Source organism: Aquarana catesbeiana, linkage group LG10 (assembly GCF_042186555.1).
Source record: "Aquarana catesbeiana isolate 2022-GZ linkage group LG10, ASM4218655v1, whole genome shotgun sequence".
In the NCBI taxonomy this organism is placed as follows: Eukaryota; Metazoa; Chordata; class Amphibia; order Anura; family Ranidae; genus Aquarana; species Aquarana catesbeiana.
The window spans coordinates 166273215-166290690 of NC_133333.1; the positions used below are offsets into that span (position 1 = coordinate 166273215).

At 46.0% G+C, this 17476-nt stretch overlaps 1 protein-coding gene across 2 annotated transcripts in view; it reads left to right on the forward strand.

Moving 5' to 3' along the window:
* The window catches only part of VWA1 (von Willebrand factor A domain containing 1), a 212419-nt gene that overhangs the window by 157975 nt on the left and 36968 nt on the right, over window positions 1–17476 (forward strand). For both annotated transcript variants that reach the window (XM_073602888.1, XM_073602889.1), the window contains exons 9-11: window positions 1379–1654; window positions 2672–2944; window positions 7795–8070. In XM_073602888.1, the coding sequence (XP_073458989.1) occupies window positions 1379–1654; window positions 2672–2944; window positions 7795–8070 (825 nt within the window). The remainder of the gene's footprint in view (window positions 1–1378; window positions 1655–2671; window positions 2945–7794; window positions 8071–17476) is intronic.

The window sequence follows — 17476 nt, forward strand, 5'->3', positions numbered from 1 at the left end:
TGTCTAAATATAGAAACCATGTGTATTCTTCCTTGAATCTTGGTGTGCTTTGTGTATAATGTGGCGTAGTCCAATGTGAAAATTTACCTGCCTGCGCCATGACACTACCACCACCATGCTTTCTGATGAGGTGGTATGCTTTGGATCATGAGCAGTTCCTTTCCTTCTCCATGCTCTTCTCTTCCCATCACTCTGGTACAAGTTGATCTTGGTCTCATCTGTCCATAGGATGTTGTTCCAGAACGGTGAAGGCTTTTTTAGATGTTGTTTGGCAAACTCTAATCTGGCCTTCCTGTTTTTGAGGCTCACCAATGGTTTACATCTTGTGGTGAACCCTTTGTATTCACTCTGGTGAAGTCTTCTCCTGATTGTTGACTTTGACACACATACACCTACCTCCTGGAGAGTGTTCTTGATCTGGCCACCTGTTGTGAAGGGTGTTTTCTTCACCAGGGAAAGAATTCTTTGGTCATCCACCACTGTTGTTTTCCGTGGTCTTCCGGGTCTTTTGGTGTTGCTGAGCTCACCGGTACGTTCTTTCTTTTTAAGGATGTTCCAAACAGTTGATTTGGCCACACCTAATGTTTTTGTTATCTCTCTGATGGGTTTGTTTTGTTTTTTCAGCCTAATGATGGCTTGCTTCACTGATAGTGACAGCTCTTTGGATCTCATATTGAGAGTTGACAGCAACATATTCCAAATGCAAATAGCACACTCTGGGCCTTTTATCTGCTCTTTGTAAATGGGATAATGAGGGAATAACACACACCTGGCCATGGAACAGCTGATCAGCCAATTGTCCCATTACTTTTGGTCCCTTAAAAAGTGGGAGGCACATATACAAACTGTTGTAATTCCTACACCATTCACCTGATTTGGATGTAAATACCCTCAAATTAAAGCTGAAAGTCTGCAGTTAAAGCACATCTTATTTGTTTCATTTCAAATCCATTGTGGTGGTGTATAGGGCCAAAAAGATTAGAATTGTGTCGATGTCCCAATATTTATGGACCTGACTGTATACTTGGCATGTAAGTTTGAGACGCTTTTACTGGTCAGCTCTATGTTGACGTTAAGCTGGCTATACACTGAATAAAATTTGGTGAGTCTGACAAGGAATAGCCAAATTTTGATCAGTGTGCGGTGGTTACTGTTCTACAGAAGTTCTGATGAAGGGACATTTTTTCTCAATCAGCAGCTACAGCCAATCAGTGAAGTTTAAAAGTGGTGGATGCAGCTGTCAGAATGCAATGTTTGGTAAGGGATTCCACATACCTCATTTGTGTGTATGGAGGAAGCTGTTAGTTCTTTTTTTTTTCCAGCCTGCTGTCTGAATGAAAAAAAAAGTCTAAGTACATCAGAATCTTTTTTTTTTTAGATCTGATCCTTGCAAGGAACCTTCATATTAAGGATAAAACATCGACAAGTTTCCAAATGGCCTGGTCACGATTATCTGGAGATACAGGAAACTATGTAATAGAGTACGCGCCAGTGAAAGATCTAGGGAAGAAAGTGCAGAAAACATTATATGGAGACCTGTCTAGTGTGGTGTTCAGTAACTTGGCTCCAAGCACTACCTACGAGGTGACCTTCATCCCCGAATCCAAGGAGTCCACTACCCAATCACAGACTATCCAGGTCACCACTCTCCCAGGTAATCCTAATTTATAATTGTGTCTCAGGAATGAACTAGCTTTATTGCCACCATAGTCAGTGACCTAGTGCCTGAAGGCAGCCTGGGAAGGGCCACAGCCACTCATATGTATATCATGTTATTATTAGTACTATGTTCCCATGTATAACACCACTTAATTGGGTCCTCACTGTAATGCCGCGTACACACGATCGGAATTTTGGCCCGCAAAAGACCGAAGAGAGTTTTTCGTCGGAAAATGCGACCGTGTGTATGCTCCATCAGACTTTTGCTGGCCGAATTCCAGCCAGCAAAAGATTGAGCGTATGTTCTCAATTTTTCGGTCGGGAAAAGTTCCTATCCGAAAATGCGATCGTCTGTGGCAATTCCGACGTGCAAAATTCCTACGCATGCTCGGAAACAATTCGATGCATGCTCAAAAGCATTGAACTTCATTTTCTCGGCTCGTCGTAGTGTTGTACGTCACCGCGTTCTTGACGGTCGTAAGTTCAGCGAACTTTTGTGTGACTGTGTGCATGCAAGGCAAACTTGAGCGGAATCCTGTCGGAAAAGCCGTCATGTCTTTTTCCGACGAGAAATCTGCTCGTGTGTACGCAGCATTACTTTGCACATTTTTGTAGGTGGAATCATACCTACAGTTCACTGGCTCTGAGTCCATACACCTAGAACCAAAATGCTGGTAGAGTAGGGTGATAGGTTACCAAAACAAACTAGTCATTGGTTCCTGGTGTACTAATGCCAAGCGGCCACAGTCTCTTTCATAACTGGTTTATGTGCAAATCTACCTTTCAACTGCACAGACCATCAAACAAGAAAGATTATTTCATGAATTATAGAGAGTCTCCTGACTTACTCTTAGCTCAGTACCACCTTCCCCTACAATTCTCATTAGAGATGCACCCATACCATTTTTTTAACAAGTACCGATACTTTCTTTTAGTACTCGCCGATACCAATTTCCAATACTTACCGTTTTTTTACACTTCAGCTGTCTCTGATATTGTCTGCTTTTCATAGGACTTGTCCAAACTAGAAATCTTCAAGCAGTTGATATAACAGCTACAAGCTTACGTCTGGTCTGGTCACGGTTGCCTGGAGATTCGGAACTTTATGTTCTGGAGTATTCCCCAATTTCGGACCCAAGGTTGACACAACGGAAGATTTTATATGGCACAGGGACTGGTGTGGTGGTTGGTGGTCTACTGTCAAATACCACTTACCGAATCGCGCTCTTCCCTCACTCTGCCCAGCATGTTCAACCTGATGTTATCATGGTGTCCACTAAAATAGGTAAGGTTTATTCTGTGTTTATCAGACTATTGCGTCCTTTCTATGGGGATTGGAAACTTCACTTTGGATGGTATGTAGTTTGGTTGAACAAAGGAGGACCACGTGGAGCCCATAGACGGGACAATTGTGTTCCATAGTTAAAATTACTGCATTTCACAAGTCTTCAAGTGGCTCCTCAAAATGCTATGTGAAATTACATTTTTACAATGCCTAAAAGGCTTGTTTACACTTGCAGTTCCCTCTGAAGAGTGATCCATTTGACAATTGATGAGGATGTTTGACAGATGGTGAGGAGACATTATATTATAATACCTGCACCACCACACCGCAACCACTTGCATTTAATGTGGTTGTGGGGCAGTTGTGGTGCAGACTCATTCTGGTGAATAGGTCACATTTGGCAGGTGGTACTGCCTGCCAAACACAACAGCGGGGGCACATTTTTCTGCACCACGATGCAAAGCATTGTTGTCATGGCCTGTGTACACCCCCATCCACTACCTTTACAGCTTAAAAGGGAGTGGTTGGGGAAGGAGGGGGGATGCAGATCCACTGCGTGTTTTAACTATACCACAACCACAAGTGCAAATGAGGCCAAATGGGAAATTATCATATTTGACACTTTTCAACCACGCCTTAAATGTGCCATAATATCATATAGTAGGTGCATTTATGGTGGGCTCATGAAGTGTTTTCAATGCCTGTCAATAAAAGTGAATGGGGGGTGGTTGGAAAGCATGCCTGCTAAACTTTTTTAGGCAACAGTATTTTTGCCTTGCAAAGCAACACTAACGCTTCTGTATGTACACCACTATCATGTTTGAACAATTGCGAGTGGAATTGATAGGAGGTCAGAAACAGGGCTGTCTTAATGAGAGGGCACACCTGGGCAATGCCCAGGGGCCCGAGCTGCATGGGGGGCCCCTGCACTTTCCCCAATGCAGCTGGTCCTTGAGCCCACGCTGCCCCAAAAGTAGGGGCCACATGATGCCAATGAGAGTAATGGACACACAGGGGAGGGAGGCTGGCAGCAGGGCGCCGTGCTGTGCAGAACAATACCTATTATTTCGCAGCCAGCAGGGAGGGGCAGGGCCGGAGCACCAGTGATGCTCTAGCCCCGTCCCATGCAGCTTGAATGCTCAGGACTCGAAGGCTGTGGGATAGGAGCTGGAGTGGGAGCTGCTGAGAGCCTGCCTGCGGAAGTAGCATTTCGGATGTTGTCATGGTGAGCCCAGCTGTCCAGCACTGTTTGCACCGAAAGGCTTGGAATGTCCGGAGGGATGCTCCCTCCTCCACCCCTCCTTCTGCCTGGTTGATTGGTATAGGTGAGTGCAGTGCTGGAGGTGGGCACAGAGCCAAACGTTTACATGCACTGTATCTCCACCTCCTGGAAAAGGGGGTACTACATGGATAGAATAATGGGGGATATCAAGGGTGCATGGGGGAAAACAATGCTAAGGGGGATCTGGGGTGTATAGGGGGTAGCAATGCTTGGGGTAGCTTGGGTGGCTATAGTGCTAGAGGTATCAGGGATGTAGAGAGGCCACAGTGTAGGGGGTATCAGGGATGTAGTGGGTCACAATACAAGGGGTATCTTATGATATATGATTACAGTGCTGGGGTGATATCTGGGGTGTAGAGGGGTCAGAGAGCTGGAGGGATATCTGGGGTGTAGAGAGGTCAGAGCGCTGGGGGGATATCTGTGGTGTAGAGGGGTCAGAGTGCTGAGGGGATATCTGGGGTGTAGAGGGGTCAGAATGCTTGGGGGATATCTGGGGTGTAGAGGGGTCAGAGTGCTGGGCGGATATCTGGGGTGTAGAGAGGTCAGAGTGCTGGGGGGATATCTCGGGTGTAGAGGGGTCAAAGTGCTGGAGGGATATCTGGGGTGTAGAGGGGTCAGAGTGCTGGGGGTATATCTAGGGTGTAGAGGGGTCAGAGTGCTGGAGGGATATCTGGGGTGTAGAGGGGTCAGCGTGCTGGGGGGATATCTGTGATGTAGAGGGGTCAGAGTTCTGGGGGGATATCTGGGGTGTAGAGGGGTCAGAGTGCTGGGGGGATATCTGGGGTGTAGAGGGGTCAGAATGCTGGGGGGGGGGATATCTGGGGTGTAGAGGGGTCAGAATGCTTGGGGGATATCTGGGGTGTAGAGGGGTCAGAGTGTTGGGGGGATATCTGGGGTGTAGAGGGTTCAGAGTGCTGGGAGGATATCTGGAGTGTAGAGGGGTCAGAGTGCTTGAGGGATATCTGGGGTGTAGAGGGGTCAGAGTGCATGAGGGTATATCTGGGGTGTAGAGGGGTCAGAGTGCTGGGGGATATCTGGGGTGTAGAGGGGTCAGAGTGTTGGGAGGATATCTGAGGTGTAGAGGGGTCAGAGCGTTGGAGGGATATCTGGGGTGTAGAGGGTTCAGAGTGCTGGGAGGATATCTGGAGTGTAGAGGGGTCAGAGTGCTGGGGGTATATCTGGGGTGTAGAGGGATCAGAGTGCTGGGGGGATATCTGTGATGTAGAGGGGTCAGAGTTCTGGGGGGATATCTGGGGTGTAGAGGGGTCAGAGTGCTGGGGGGATATCTGGGGTGTAGAGGGGTCAGAATGCTGGGGGGGGGATATCTGGGTTGTAGAGGGTTCAGAGTGCTGGGAGGATATCTGGAGTGTAGAGGGGTCAGAGTGCTGGAGGGATATCTGGGGTGTAGAGGGGTCAGAGTGCTGGGGGTATATCTGGGGTGTAGAGGGGTCAGAATGCTGGGGGATATCTGGGGTGTAGAGGGGTCAGAGTGCTGGAGGATATCTGGGGTGTAGAGGGGTCAGAGTGCTGGGGGTATATCTGGGGTGTAGAGGGGTCAGAGTGCTGGGGGATATCTGGAGTGTAGAGGGGTCAGAGTGCTGGGGGTATATCTGGGGTGTAGAGGGATCAGAGTGCTGGGGGTATATCTAGGGTGTAGAGGGGTCAGAGTGTTGGGAGGATATCTGGGGTGTAGAGGGGTCAGAGTGTTGGGGGGATATCTGGGATGTAGAGGGTTCAGAGTGCTGGGAGGATATCTGGGGTGTAGAGGGATCAGAGTGCTGGGGGTATATCTGGGGTGTAGAGGGGTCAGAGTACTGGGGGGATATCTGGGATGTAGAGGGGTCAGAGTGCTGGGGGGATATCTGGGGTGTAGAGGGGTCAGAGTACTGGGGGGATATCTGGGGTGTAGAGGGGTCAGAGTGCTGGGCGGATATCTGGGGTGTAGAGAGGTCAGAGTGCTGGGGGTATATCTAGGGTGTAGAGGGGTCAGAGTGCTGGAGGGATATCTGGGGTGTAGAGGGGTCAGCGTGCTGGGGGGATATCTGGGGTGTAGAGGGGTCAGAATGCTGGGGGGGGGGATATCTGGGGTGTAGAGGGGTCAGAATGCTTGGGGGATATCTGGGGTGTAGAGGGGTCAGAGTGTTGGGGGGATATCTGGGGTGTAGAGGGTTCAGAGTGCTGGGAGGATATCTGGAGTGTAGAGAGGTCAGAGTGCTTGAGGGATATCTGGGGTGTAGAGGGGTCAGAGTGCATGAGGGTATATCTGGGGTGTAGAGGGGTCAGAGTGCTGGGGGATATCTGGGGTGTAGAGGGGTCAGAGTGTTGGGAGGATATCTGAGGTGTGGAGGGGTCAGAGCGTTGGAGGGATATCTGGGGTGTAGAGGGTTCAGAGTGCTGGGAGGATATCTGGAGTGTAGAGGGGTCAGAGTGCTGGGGGTATATCTGGGGTGTAGAGGGATCAGAGTGCTGGGGGGATATCTGTGATGTAGAGGGGTCAGAGTTCTGGGGGGATATCTGGAGTGTAGAGGGGTCAGAGTGCTGGGGGGATATCTGGGGTGTAGAGGGGTCAGAATGCTGGGGGGGGGATATCTGGGGTGTAGAGGGTTCAGAGTGCTGGGAGGATATCTGGAGTGTAGAGGGGTCAGAGTGCTGGAGGGATATCTGGGGTGTAGAGGGGTCAGAGTGCTGGGGGTATATATGGGGTGTAGAGGGGTCAGAGTGCTGGAGGATATCTGGGGTGTAGAGGGGTCAGAGTGCTGGGGGTATATCTGGGGTGTAGAGGGGTCAGAGTGCTGGGGGATATCTGGAGTGTAGAGGGGTCAGAGTGCTGGGGGTATATCTGGGGTGTAGAGGGATCAGAGTGCTGGGGGTATATCTAGGGTGTAGAGGGGTCAGAGTGTTGGGGGGATATCTGGGATGTAGAGGGTTCAGAGTGCTGGGAGGATATCTGGGGTGTAGAGGGATCAGAGTGCTGGGGGTATATCTGGGGTGTAGAGGGGTCAGAGTTCTGGGGGGGTATCTGGGATGTAGAGGGGTCAGAGTGCTGGGGGGATATCTGGGGTGTAGAGGGGTCAGAGTACTGGGGGGATATCTGGGATGTAGAGGGGTCAGAGTGCTGGGGGGATATCTGGGGTGTAGAGGGGTCAGAGTGCTGGAGGGATATCTGGGGTGTAGAGGGGTCAGAGTGCTGGGGGGATATCTGGGGTGTAGAGGGGTCAGAGTGCTGGGGGGATATCTGAGGTGTAGAGGGGTCAGAGTACTGGGGCAGCTTTATTACTTTATGTATGTAGTGTTTTCCCACTGTTTCTTTGCTGTACAGAATGATTGTTCATGTAGTTAATGCGGAGCTCCACCCAAAAGGGGAAGCTCTGCTTGTCTGCCTCCTACTGACTTGATGTCTGTTTACCTGCACTGTCTCCATTGTAGAGGCCCCAGAACATTACTTTGCACAGTAGCCCATGATACTATTAAGACAGCCCTGGTCAGAAACCTGTAAAAACATGACCCAACAGCCAATTTTCCCACCTCTGTGAATGATGCCTAAATGTATCTTGGTGTGTTTTTGTAGATCCGGTAAAGGAAAGAAATCTTCAAGTAAAGGACATAACCTCAACTAGTTTTCTAATAACATGGTCACGGATGCCCTTGGATTCAGGAAGTTATACTGTACAGTATGCACTGGCATCAGATCCAAGGCAAATGCTTCGAAAGACTTTGACAGGAGATGAGGACAGAGTTCTGATTGATGGCCTAACCCCAGATAACACCTACAGAGTCACTCTTATCCCAGAATCCAATGCTCCAGATATCCAGGATGTAACAATCCAAGTCTCCACTCTCCCAGGTAAGCTGGATACAAGTATACCTACAGTCTAAACTTTTTCTTAGTTTTAAATAGTATAGAGAAGGGTTAAAAACCACTGTCAGGCTTTATCGATGTCTGCTGAGTCTTGTCACCAAGATGGCAAGTGGTGGGAAAATACATACATTTCCAGTTGTCATTAGAACAAGATTTAAGGGTAAATCTTCAATGGGGACACCTGTTCCAATGACATCTGACTGAATGGGGAATCTCCCTTTGGTAGAGATTTCTTCTTGCTTCCTTTTGGGTCTTCCTTTTGAAATCCCACACCCAAACAGCTATATGTATACCAGTAAGGGTTTTAATCCTTCCCTATTCTATAACAATGAATTGAAAAAAGTTTTGGCTATACATACACTTTAAAAGATATTCTTTTTTTGTGGAAAATATCCATTTTAAAAGTTACGCCTATTTATAAAGCCACTCAGTGTGATCTCTGCTCATTTTTTCTGTATTTTGATACAGGGTCTCACTATGTGGTTATGAAACAGCGAGCTCTTGCCCGCTTTAGGCTCTTCATTGCTACATCGGCAGCAATCCAATCTAAAGAAAAAAGAAAAGAATGGTTTCAATTGCTGAATATTGAATAATCTTTATTGTATGTCTTAGTGGACTTAACTGCATGCATACACCTAGTGCTGATAATCAATCAAGATTCTTTTAGGTGATAATTTTTGTGTTAAAGTTTTACTGTAACAAATCTGCTGGTGTCTATCTGCCCTTAGCTCAGGCATGCAGACAGGATCGTGTTCTTAGCTGAGAAAGCCCTTCCTCCCTTCCTGAAGGCTCCTGGGATGTATTAACATAACTTGCCTAGGCATGGAAACCAGGAAATAACTAAAGAAATGTAAAAAAAAAAAACATTTAAAAGAAAGTAAATTTCATATACTTTCCTATCTATCGACTAATGCCAGCAGCATAACGATTAAAAATAGTCAGTGCTGATTGGGAGAGTGAAGTTCAGCTTTTAAAAAGTTTCAGCTGGAGTTATGCTTAAAAATTTCAAAAACAACTGTGACTTAGTCAGTAATAAAGTTAGGCTCCATTCACACTTGTATGTAAGGATGAGCCGAACACCCCCCGGTTTGGTTCACACCAGAGCATCCGAACAGGCAAAAAATTTGGACGAACACCGTTAAAGTCTATGGGACAAGAACATGAAAAATCAAAAGTGAAAATTTTAAAGACTTATATGCAAGTTATTGTCATAAAAAGTGTTTGGGGACCCGGGTCCTGCCACAGGGGACATGTATGAATGCAAAAAAAAGTTTTAAAAACGGCCGTTTTTTCAGGAGCAGTGATTTTAATAATGCTTAAAGTGAAAGAATAAAATGAAATATTCCTTTAACCCTTTCATGACTAAGCCTATTTTTGAAATTTGGTGTTTACAAGTTAAAATCCATATTTTTTGCTAGAAAATTACTTAGAACCCCCAAACATTATATATATATATTTTGGCAGAGAATCTAAAGAATAAAATGGAGATTGTTGCAATATTTTATATCACACGGTATTTGTGCAGCGGTGTTTTAAACGCAAATTTTTGGAAAAGGGACACTTTCATGAATTTAAAAAAATCCAAACAGTAAAGTTACCCCAGTTTTTTTCTATAATGTGAAAGATGATGTTACGCCGAGTAAATAGATACCAAACATGTCACGCTTTATAATTGCACGCACTCGTGGAATGGCGAGAAACTATGGTAGCTATGAATTTCCATAGGCGACGCTTTAAATTTTTTTTACGGTTGCCAGGTTAGAGTTACAGAGGAGGTCTAGGGCTAGAATTATTGCTCTCGCTCTGACGATCGTGGCGATACCTCACATGTGTGATTTGAACACCGTTTACATATGTGGGCGTGACTTCCGTATGCGTTTTCTTCGCTGCGCAGGGACGGGGGCGCTTTAAAAAAAAAATATATATATTTTTTTAATTTATTTTTATACTTATAAATTGTGTTTAAAAAAAATGTTTTTTTTTTTTTTTTACTTTTATTGCTGTCACAAGGAATGTAAACATCCCTTGTGACAGTAATAGGTGGTGACAGGTACTCTTTATGGAGGGAGGTCTAAAGATCCCCGATCCCTCCTCTGCACTTCAAAGTATTCAGATCGCCGAAAATGGTGATTCTGAATACTGTGTATTTTTTAAAATTCAGCACCATTGGCAGCCGAGTAAACGGGAAGTGACGTCATATCGTCGCTTCCGCGTTTACAATTAGAAGGCTGGAACGAACCCATTCATGGCTTCGTTCCATCCCGCCCCCAGCCGCCGGAGGCAGCCGATTGGACACCAGGCCTCCCGATCGACGTCCCCTCCCGAGCGGCTTTTAGCCGCATCGGTTGTTTTATACGGATAGCCGATCGCCCGCTGTAAACAACGGTACCGGGATGATGCCTGCAGCTGCGGGCATCATCCCGGTATAACCCCCAAAAGCCGAGTACGCACATCTGCGTACGGTCGGCGGGAAGGGGTTTTTAAGTATCATGCCTGGGGGGTGTCTATAGTATGCCTGTAAAGTGGCGCATTTTTCCCGTGTTTAGAACAGTACCACAGCAAAATGACATTTCTAAAGGAAAAAAAGTCATTTAACCACTTGCCCACCGCCGCACACCGATGTACGCCCTTACTTTTGGGATGGATATCGTTGTTATGGCATCAGCTAGCTGCCATAACCCCGGTATCCCCGTGTTTGGCTGGCGGTCGGCTACAAGATAAAAGTGATCTCTGCGGCGGATGTGCCCATACGTCTTAAAGGCACATTTTTCTGTTGTCATTTTTTCAAATGAAACATTTATTTTCTTTATTGCATTTAAGACCAAATATGAGATCTGAGGACTTTTTGACCCCAGATCTCATATTTAGGAGGACCTGTCCTGCTTTTTTTCTATTACAAGGGATGTTTACATTCCTTGTAATAAGAATAAAAGTGACCCAATTTTTCTTTTAAAAAAAAAACTGTAAAAATAAATAAAATCAAGTGAAAAGAAATAAGAAAAAAAGAAAAAAAAATGTTTTTAAAACGCCCCGTCCCGACGAGCTCGCGCGCAGAAGCGAACGCATACGTGAGTAGTGCCCGCATATGAAAACGGTGGTCAAACCACACATGTGAGGTATCGCCATGATCGGTAGAGTGAGAGCAATAATTCTAGCCCTAGACCTCCTCTGTAACTCAAGACATGCAACCTGTAGAATTTTTTAAATGTTGCCTATGGAGATTTGGGCTAACTTTACTGTTGTTTTATTTTTTTATTCAAAAAAGTGAATTTTTTCCAAAAAAAGTGCGCTTGTAAGAACGCTGCGCAAATTTTATTCTCTAGGGTGTTAGAAAAAAAACAATATATAATGTTTGGGGGTTCTAAGTAATTTTCTAGCAAAAAAAACTCTTTTTTTAAACTCATCGCGGCTGTAATGAATTGTCGGGTCTTGGCAATATAGATAAAACTCATTGAAAAAAACAGCATGGGTTCCCCCCCAATCCATTACCAGGCCCTTTGGGTCTGGTATGAATATTAAGGGGAACCCCCAAACCAAAATTTTTAAAGAAAATTGCGTGGGGGGTCCCCCCAAAATCCATACCAGGCCCTTCAGGTCTGGTATTGATTTTAAGGGGAACCCTGTGCCAAAATTTAAAAAAAATGGCGTAGGGGTCCCCCCCAAAATCCATACCCGACCCTTACTGAGCACGCAACCTGGCAGGCCGCAGGAAAAGTGGGTGGGAGGAGGGAGCTCCTCCCCCTCTTGAACCGTACCAGGCCACATGCCCTCAACATGGGGAGGGTGCTTTGGAGTAGCCCCCCAAAGCACCTTGTCCCCATGTTGATTGGGACAAGGGCCTCATCCCCACAACCCTTGCCCTATGGTTGTGGGGGTATGCGGGCGGGGGGCTTATCGGAATCTGGAACCCCCTTTAACAAGGGGAGCCCCAGATCCCGCCCACCCATGTGAAATGGTAACGGGTACATTGTACCCCTACCATTTCACCAAAAAAGTGTATCAAATAGTAAAAAAGACAGGAGACACTTTGGGACAAGTCCTTTAATAAAGAATAAAAATGTCCAGCGATGTCCATTCATCTTCTATTACGCCGCCCGATGAGCCGAAAAAAGATTAAAAAAACGCAACAGCTCCACCTCCATTGGAGGCTCCCGCCGCGTGACGCTTCTCGCTTTGACAGCTTTTATATAGCTGAGGGCGAGGCCACTCGGTGACGTAAACTGGTCACCCCAACCCCCCTCTTTTCCTGCGGCCTGCCTGGTTGCGTGCTTGGATAAGGGGCTGGTATGGATTTTGGGGGGGAACCCCACGCAATTTAAAAAAAAAAAATTGGTTTGGGGTTCCCCTTAATAATAATACCAGACCCAAAGGGCCTGGTAATGGACTGGGGGGGGGACCCATGGCATTTTTTATCTATATTGCCGAGACCCGACAATTCATTACAGCCACGATAAGTTTTAAATGACTTTTCCTTTAGAAATGTAATTTTGCTGTGATACTGTTCTAAACACGGGAAAACTGCACCACTTTACAGGCATACTAAGGAGACTCCCCAGGCACGATAATTTTTTTTTTTTAAAGGTGTTTATTTTTGGATTTTTACAATGAAAATAATACAAAAAAGATGAAATAATAAAAGAACCAAGAATACAGACTGCTCTACATACATGTATGTCATAGGTATTTAGCTCCATGAAGATATAGCATAAATCATGAAGTAGTACAGCTGTATAAAACAGTAATACCCCAACCAGAACAAAGTCACACCATTCATACACACACCCATACACACATCTGTCACCCACGACCACCAGTAATACAGCATAATTCCGGCACACCTTGTGGAATAAACTCTCACCAGAACGTATACCAATTTCCATCCATATTAAGATATATGTCAAGTAATGTTTGCTAAGAACACATCTCCTCGCCTCCTCACTGAGATAACTGCGAGGAGAGGACATCCCCCCAGAAGTCCCTTGAAACATCCAGCCATGGCTGCAAGATCTTGGTGAACTTCCTAGGGCATGCCCTACTCTTGTATATCAACTTAAATTTTGGGAGAGTCCCATGAACAATACGGAAGAAGGCTTGGGCTGAAGGGGGTTCAGTATCTTTCCAATGCAGTAAAATTGTCTTACGTGCATTAAACAATAAAATACGTATCAACATCCTAGTGTGAGTACGAGGAACACTATCATTTAGTACTCCCAGAAGTCCGACCTCTGGAGTTTGCGGCAGCGGTATATGTAGCTTACGATTGAAAAAGGAAAAAACATCTTTTCAGAATGCTGTAAGTCCAGGACATGTCCAAAACATATGAAAGAAATCAGCAGCAATCCTTTTACATCTAGCGCATGCAATATCTTGACCCAGTCCCATTGCAACCAACCTAGCGGGTGTATAATGTAGGTGATGCATAAACTTAAATTGTATCAGGACATCAGCTGTACTGATGATATCCTGAAAGCATATTTCCACTGCCTCCTCCCAGTCCCCTTCAGAAAGCTCAGGCATAATCCTTTGCCATTTACATTGAGAGTTCTGAAAAGGATCCACGCCCATCACCTGAAGGCGCCCATAAAAGGTCGTCACAAGTTTGTTTATCTCTGGAAATGACAGAAGGTCCTCCATGGAGGATTCCTTGAGCTCTATGGTCAATGAGCCAAATTGTGTCTTGAGGGCATGTCGCAATAAAAGGTATTTGAAGAAGAATTTGTTTGCAATGCCATATTTAAATCTAATGGATTCAAAGGGCAGTAGTATATTGTCCTCAATATGTGAGAGGTGTGTGATCCCAAAACGGGCCCACCACGCCGAATCTGGATGACCATAGAGCTCAGGAATATTCGGGTTCCGCCACAGAGGAGTCTGTGGCGAAATATCGACTTGGGATTGTGTCAGTATCTTTCCCCCTTCCCTCCAGGCCATAAAGCAAACCTCAGCGGGAGAAAATCTGGAACCACCCGTTTTTTTTTGACCTATGTAGTTCGTCCTTCAAGGAGGTAGGGGATGCAAATAAAGATAATAGAAGAGCCGTGGACGGAGTTTGGGGATCAGAGTGCAACCAATCATGGATATAAATAAAATAGAAGAAGCAGCGCTGTAAACCAAAATGTGATAAATAAATGTCACAATAGTGATAAATAATGCATAAAGTCCATAATCTGATCAATTGAGTCAGTACAGTTCTAACAGTGACAATCTTCAAAGGTGAAACGGATGAGGAACCCCAGCATGGGTCTCTTCCAGAAATAATTAGTGAATGAAACTGGATACCTTCACCGCACCACTGTGATATGAGTAAAATACACGCTTACCAACTGGCAAGCTTAAGAAAGCTTGTGACCTTAACCCGGTCGGGGCCGGTGTGTGCACAGCAGCCGCACAGTCTGTGAGAACAACTCCTGGATAGGAGTTTAGCATCTCCTGCATCCAGGTTCCCCTTTTTATGGAGGCTAGTGGTCCAGTCACAGTCTAAGGAGCGGTTTAGTGGTGTCTCCATCTCAAGAAAGGCCCCGACCGGGTTAAGGTCACAAGCTTTCTTAAGCTTGCCAGTTGGTAAGCGTGTATTTTACTCATATCACAGTGGTGCGGTGAAGGTATCCAGTTTCATTCGCTAATTATTTCTGGAAGAGACCCATGCTGGGGTTCCTCATCCGTTTCACCTTTGAAGATTGTCACTGTTAGAACTGTACTGACTCAATTGATCAGATTATGGACTTTATGCATTATTTATCACTATTGTGACATTTATTTATCACATTTTGGTTTACAGCGCTGCTTCTTCTATTTTATTTATTGTTTAGTGTGTGTATCTCACCTATAAGCGGCTGCTTTTTCTTCTTTTTTATTGTATGTCATTTATTACTTGATTGTGCTAATTGTTTAAGGGTATACAGCGCGGTGCTTTTTCTTCTTTAATCATGGATATAAGTGAGCTGGGAAGCGAGAAAATAGTTCCTTAAATTTGGGCAAGCCAATCCGCCCGCAGGCTTGGCCGCTTGTAATGATGATTTGGCTATACGAGGTTGGCTACCGTTCCAAATGAAAGTAAACAGGGCAGAGTCAAGTTTTGCAAATAATTTTTTGGTAAGGAAAACCGGGGAGGCCCTAAAGCTATAGAGAAATTTTGGTAGAAAGATCATTTTAAATATGTTTATGCGACCAATTAAATTAAGGGGCAATGACGACCAGGTATGGAATTTCTCCGTCATCTGTTGGACTATAGGGGTGACATTAAGTTCCTCGTACCTAGAAAGGTCAGTATGTATCTGGATACCAAGGTACTTAAGGGAGGGCGTCAGTTGAATGCATGACCTCTGTAGATAGTTGTAAGGGGAAGGGGGACCGATAGCTAAGGCCTGCGATTTTTCCCAGCCCACTCGGAGTCCTGAGACCGCACCAAACTCCTCCACCACCTGCATTAGTTTAGTAAAAGAGCTTTCCCTTCCATCTAGATATACCAGGGCATCATCTGCGTATAAGGAGATTTTTTCCTCCAACGGGCCCGAGCGGATGCCCCCAATCTCGGCCGTCTGCCGCACAGCCAGAGCCAATGGCTATTGCGAACAGCAGGGGAGAGAGAGGGCACCCCTGCCGAGTACCCCGTCCTAAGGAAAATGGTGCAGAGATATCCATGTTTGTACGAACCCTAGCTCTTGGTCTGCATATAGTAAGCGGACCCAGTGAATAAAAGTTGGGCCAATACCCATCCGTGCCATAGCTTCCCATAAAAAAGGCCAACTCACAGTATCAAAAGCTTTTAGTATATCTAGGGACAGAACTAGCCCAGGTCGCCCCGCACGTGCCGCCTCATGAACATGTAGGTACAACCTTCGGATATTATCAAATGTACTCTTGCCAGGCATGAAACCAGATTGATCTGGTGGTATAAGGGCGAGGATGACAGACTGGAGTCTAAGGGCGAGAATTTTTGCTAAGATCTTTACATCACCATTCAGAAGTGAAATAGGCCTGTAGGATCCGCAATGTTTACTATCCTTACCGGGTTTGGGTATAACCACAATAAGTGCTTCGTTTAAGGATTCAGGAAGCTTCCCTAACTTAAGGGAGTCTTGAAACAATTTGAGGAGCCTAGGAGCCAGTACCTCTGCATGCGCTTGGTACCACTCCGAAGGAAGCCCATCCAGGCCCGGAGCTTTATTAGAGGGAAGGAGGCTTATGGCCTTGGTGACCTCCTCCAGCGTGATGGGTTTGTCTAGGAGGGACTGCTGGGAGGTGTTGAGTACCGGGAGGTCAAGGGATTCAAAGAAGCCCATAAAGTCTGTCTCTGGAGGGATTTCCGTGCCCTTATATAATGTGGCATAGAAGTCCGCGAAGGCTTTATTAATAGTTAATGCGTTGGATGTAATCGATCCATCAGGTAAGTGAATTGCAGCAATCGTGGTTCCCTGAGAGTCCGCGTGAGCAAGATATGCCAGGAGTCTGCCATTTTTCCCACCATGTTCATGTATACGAGCTGAGAGGTACAACTGTTGCTTCCTGGTCAAGTCCACCAAGTGCAACTGCAGCGCCCGGTGGGCCTCAGTCAGCACGCCTCTGGTTTCAGAGGAGGGGACGCCCGCATGACGGGCACGAGCCTCCTCCAAAACCTTCCGAAGCTCATCTTGTGTCCTCCTCCCGGCAGACCTGTAGCTCTTGATTCTAGAAATATAGGAACCCCTTACCACGGCCTTAAAGGCATCCCAAACAGGACCCACAGGAGCAGAGTCAGTATTAAGAGACCAATAAATAGTCATGTCAATCGGGATGCCCTCAGCTATCTCCGGAGTAGAGATCCAGAGAGGGCTGAGTCTCCAAGTTCGAAACCCGGGTCTATGGCCCATAGTCAAATCTACCTGTATCATAGAATGGTCAGATTCCGTCTAGGGGAGATACGCTATGGATTGAACAATCGGTAAGAAATCCTTTGTGGCGAGAGCAAAATCAATTCTGGAAAGGGCTGCATAGGACCTAGACTGGCAGAAGTACACTTTGGCCTCTGGAAATTTCCAGCGCCACAAATCCACATATCCATAGGTATTACACCACGCACGGAGCAACCCGGACTCGGACTTCAAAGGTTTTAATCTATCTAGGTCAGGTTGCAAGACCGAGTTGAAATCCCCAAGGATAAGCATAGGACAGCTAGGCAGATTTGCAAACTGAATATCAAGACCAGAAAACATCGCAGCCGTGACCGGAGGAGGGAAATACACCGCCACCAGAATAAGGGGTGTGTCATGTATCGATACATGTAAAATAACATACTGCCCCTTGGGATCTAGGACAACTTGGTGACACACGAAGGGCAATCCGTTACGGATTAATATGGCTACGCCCCGGGCATAATTTGAGTAGGTAGAGTGGTAATGGTTGGCTACCCAGT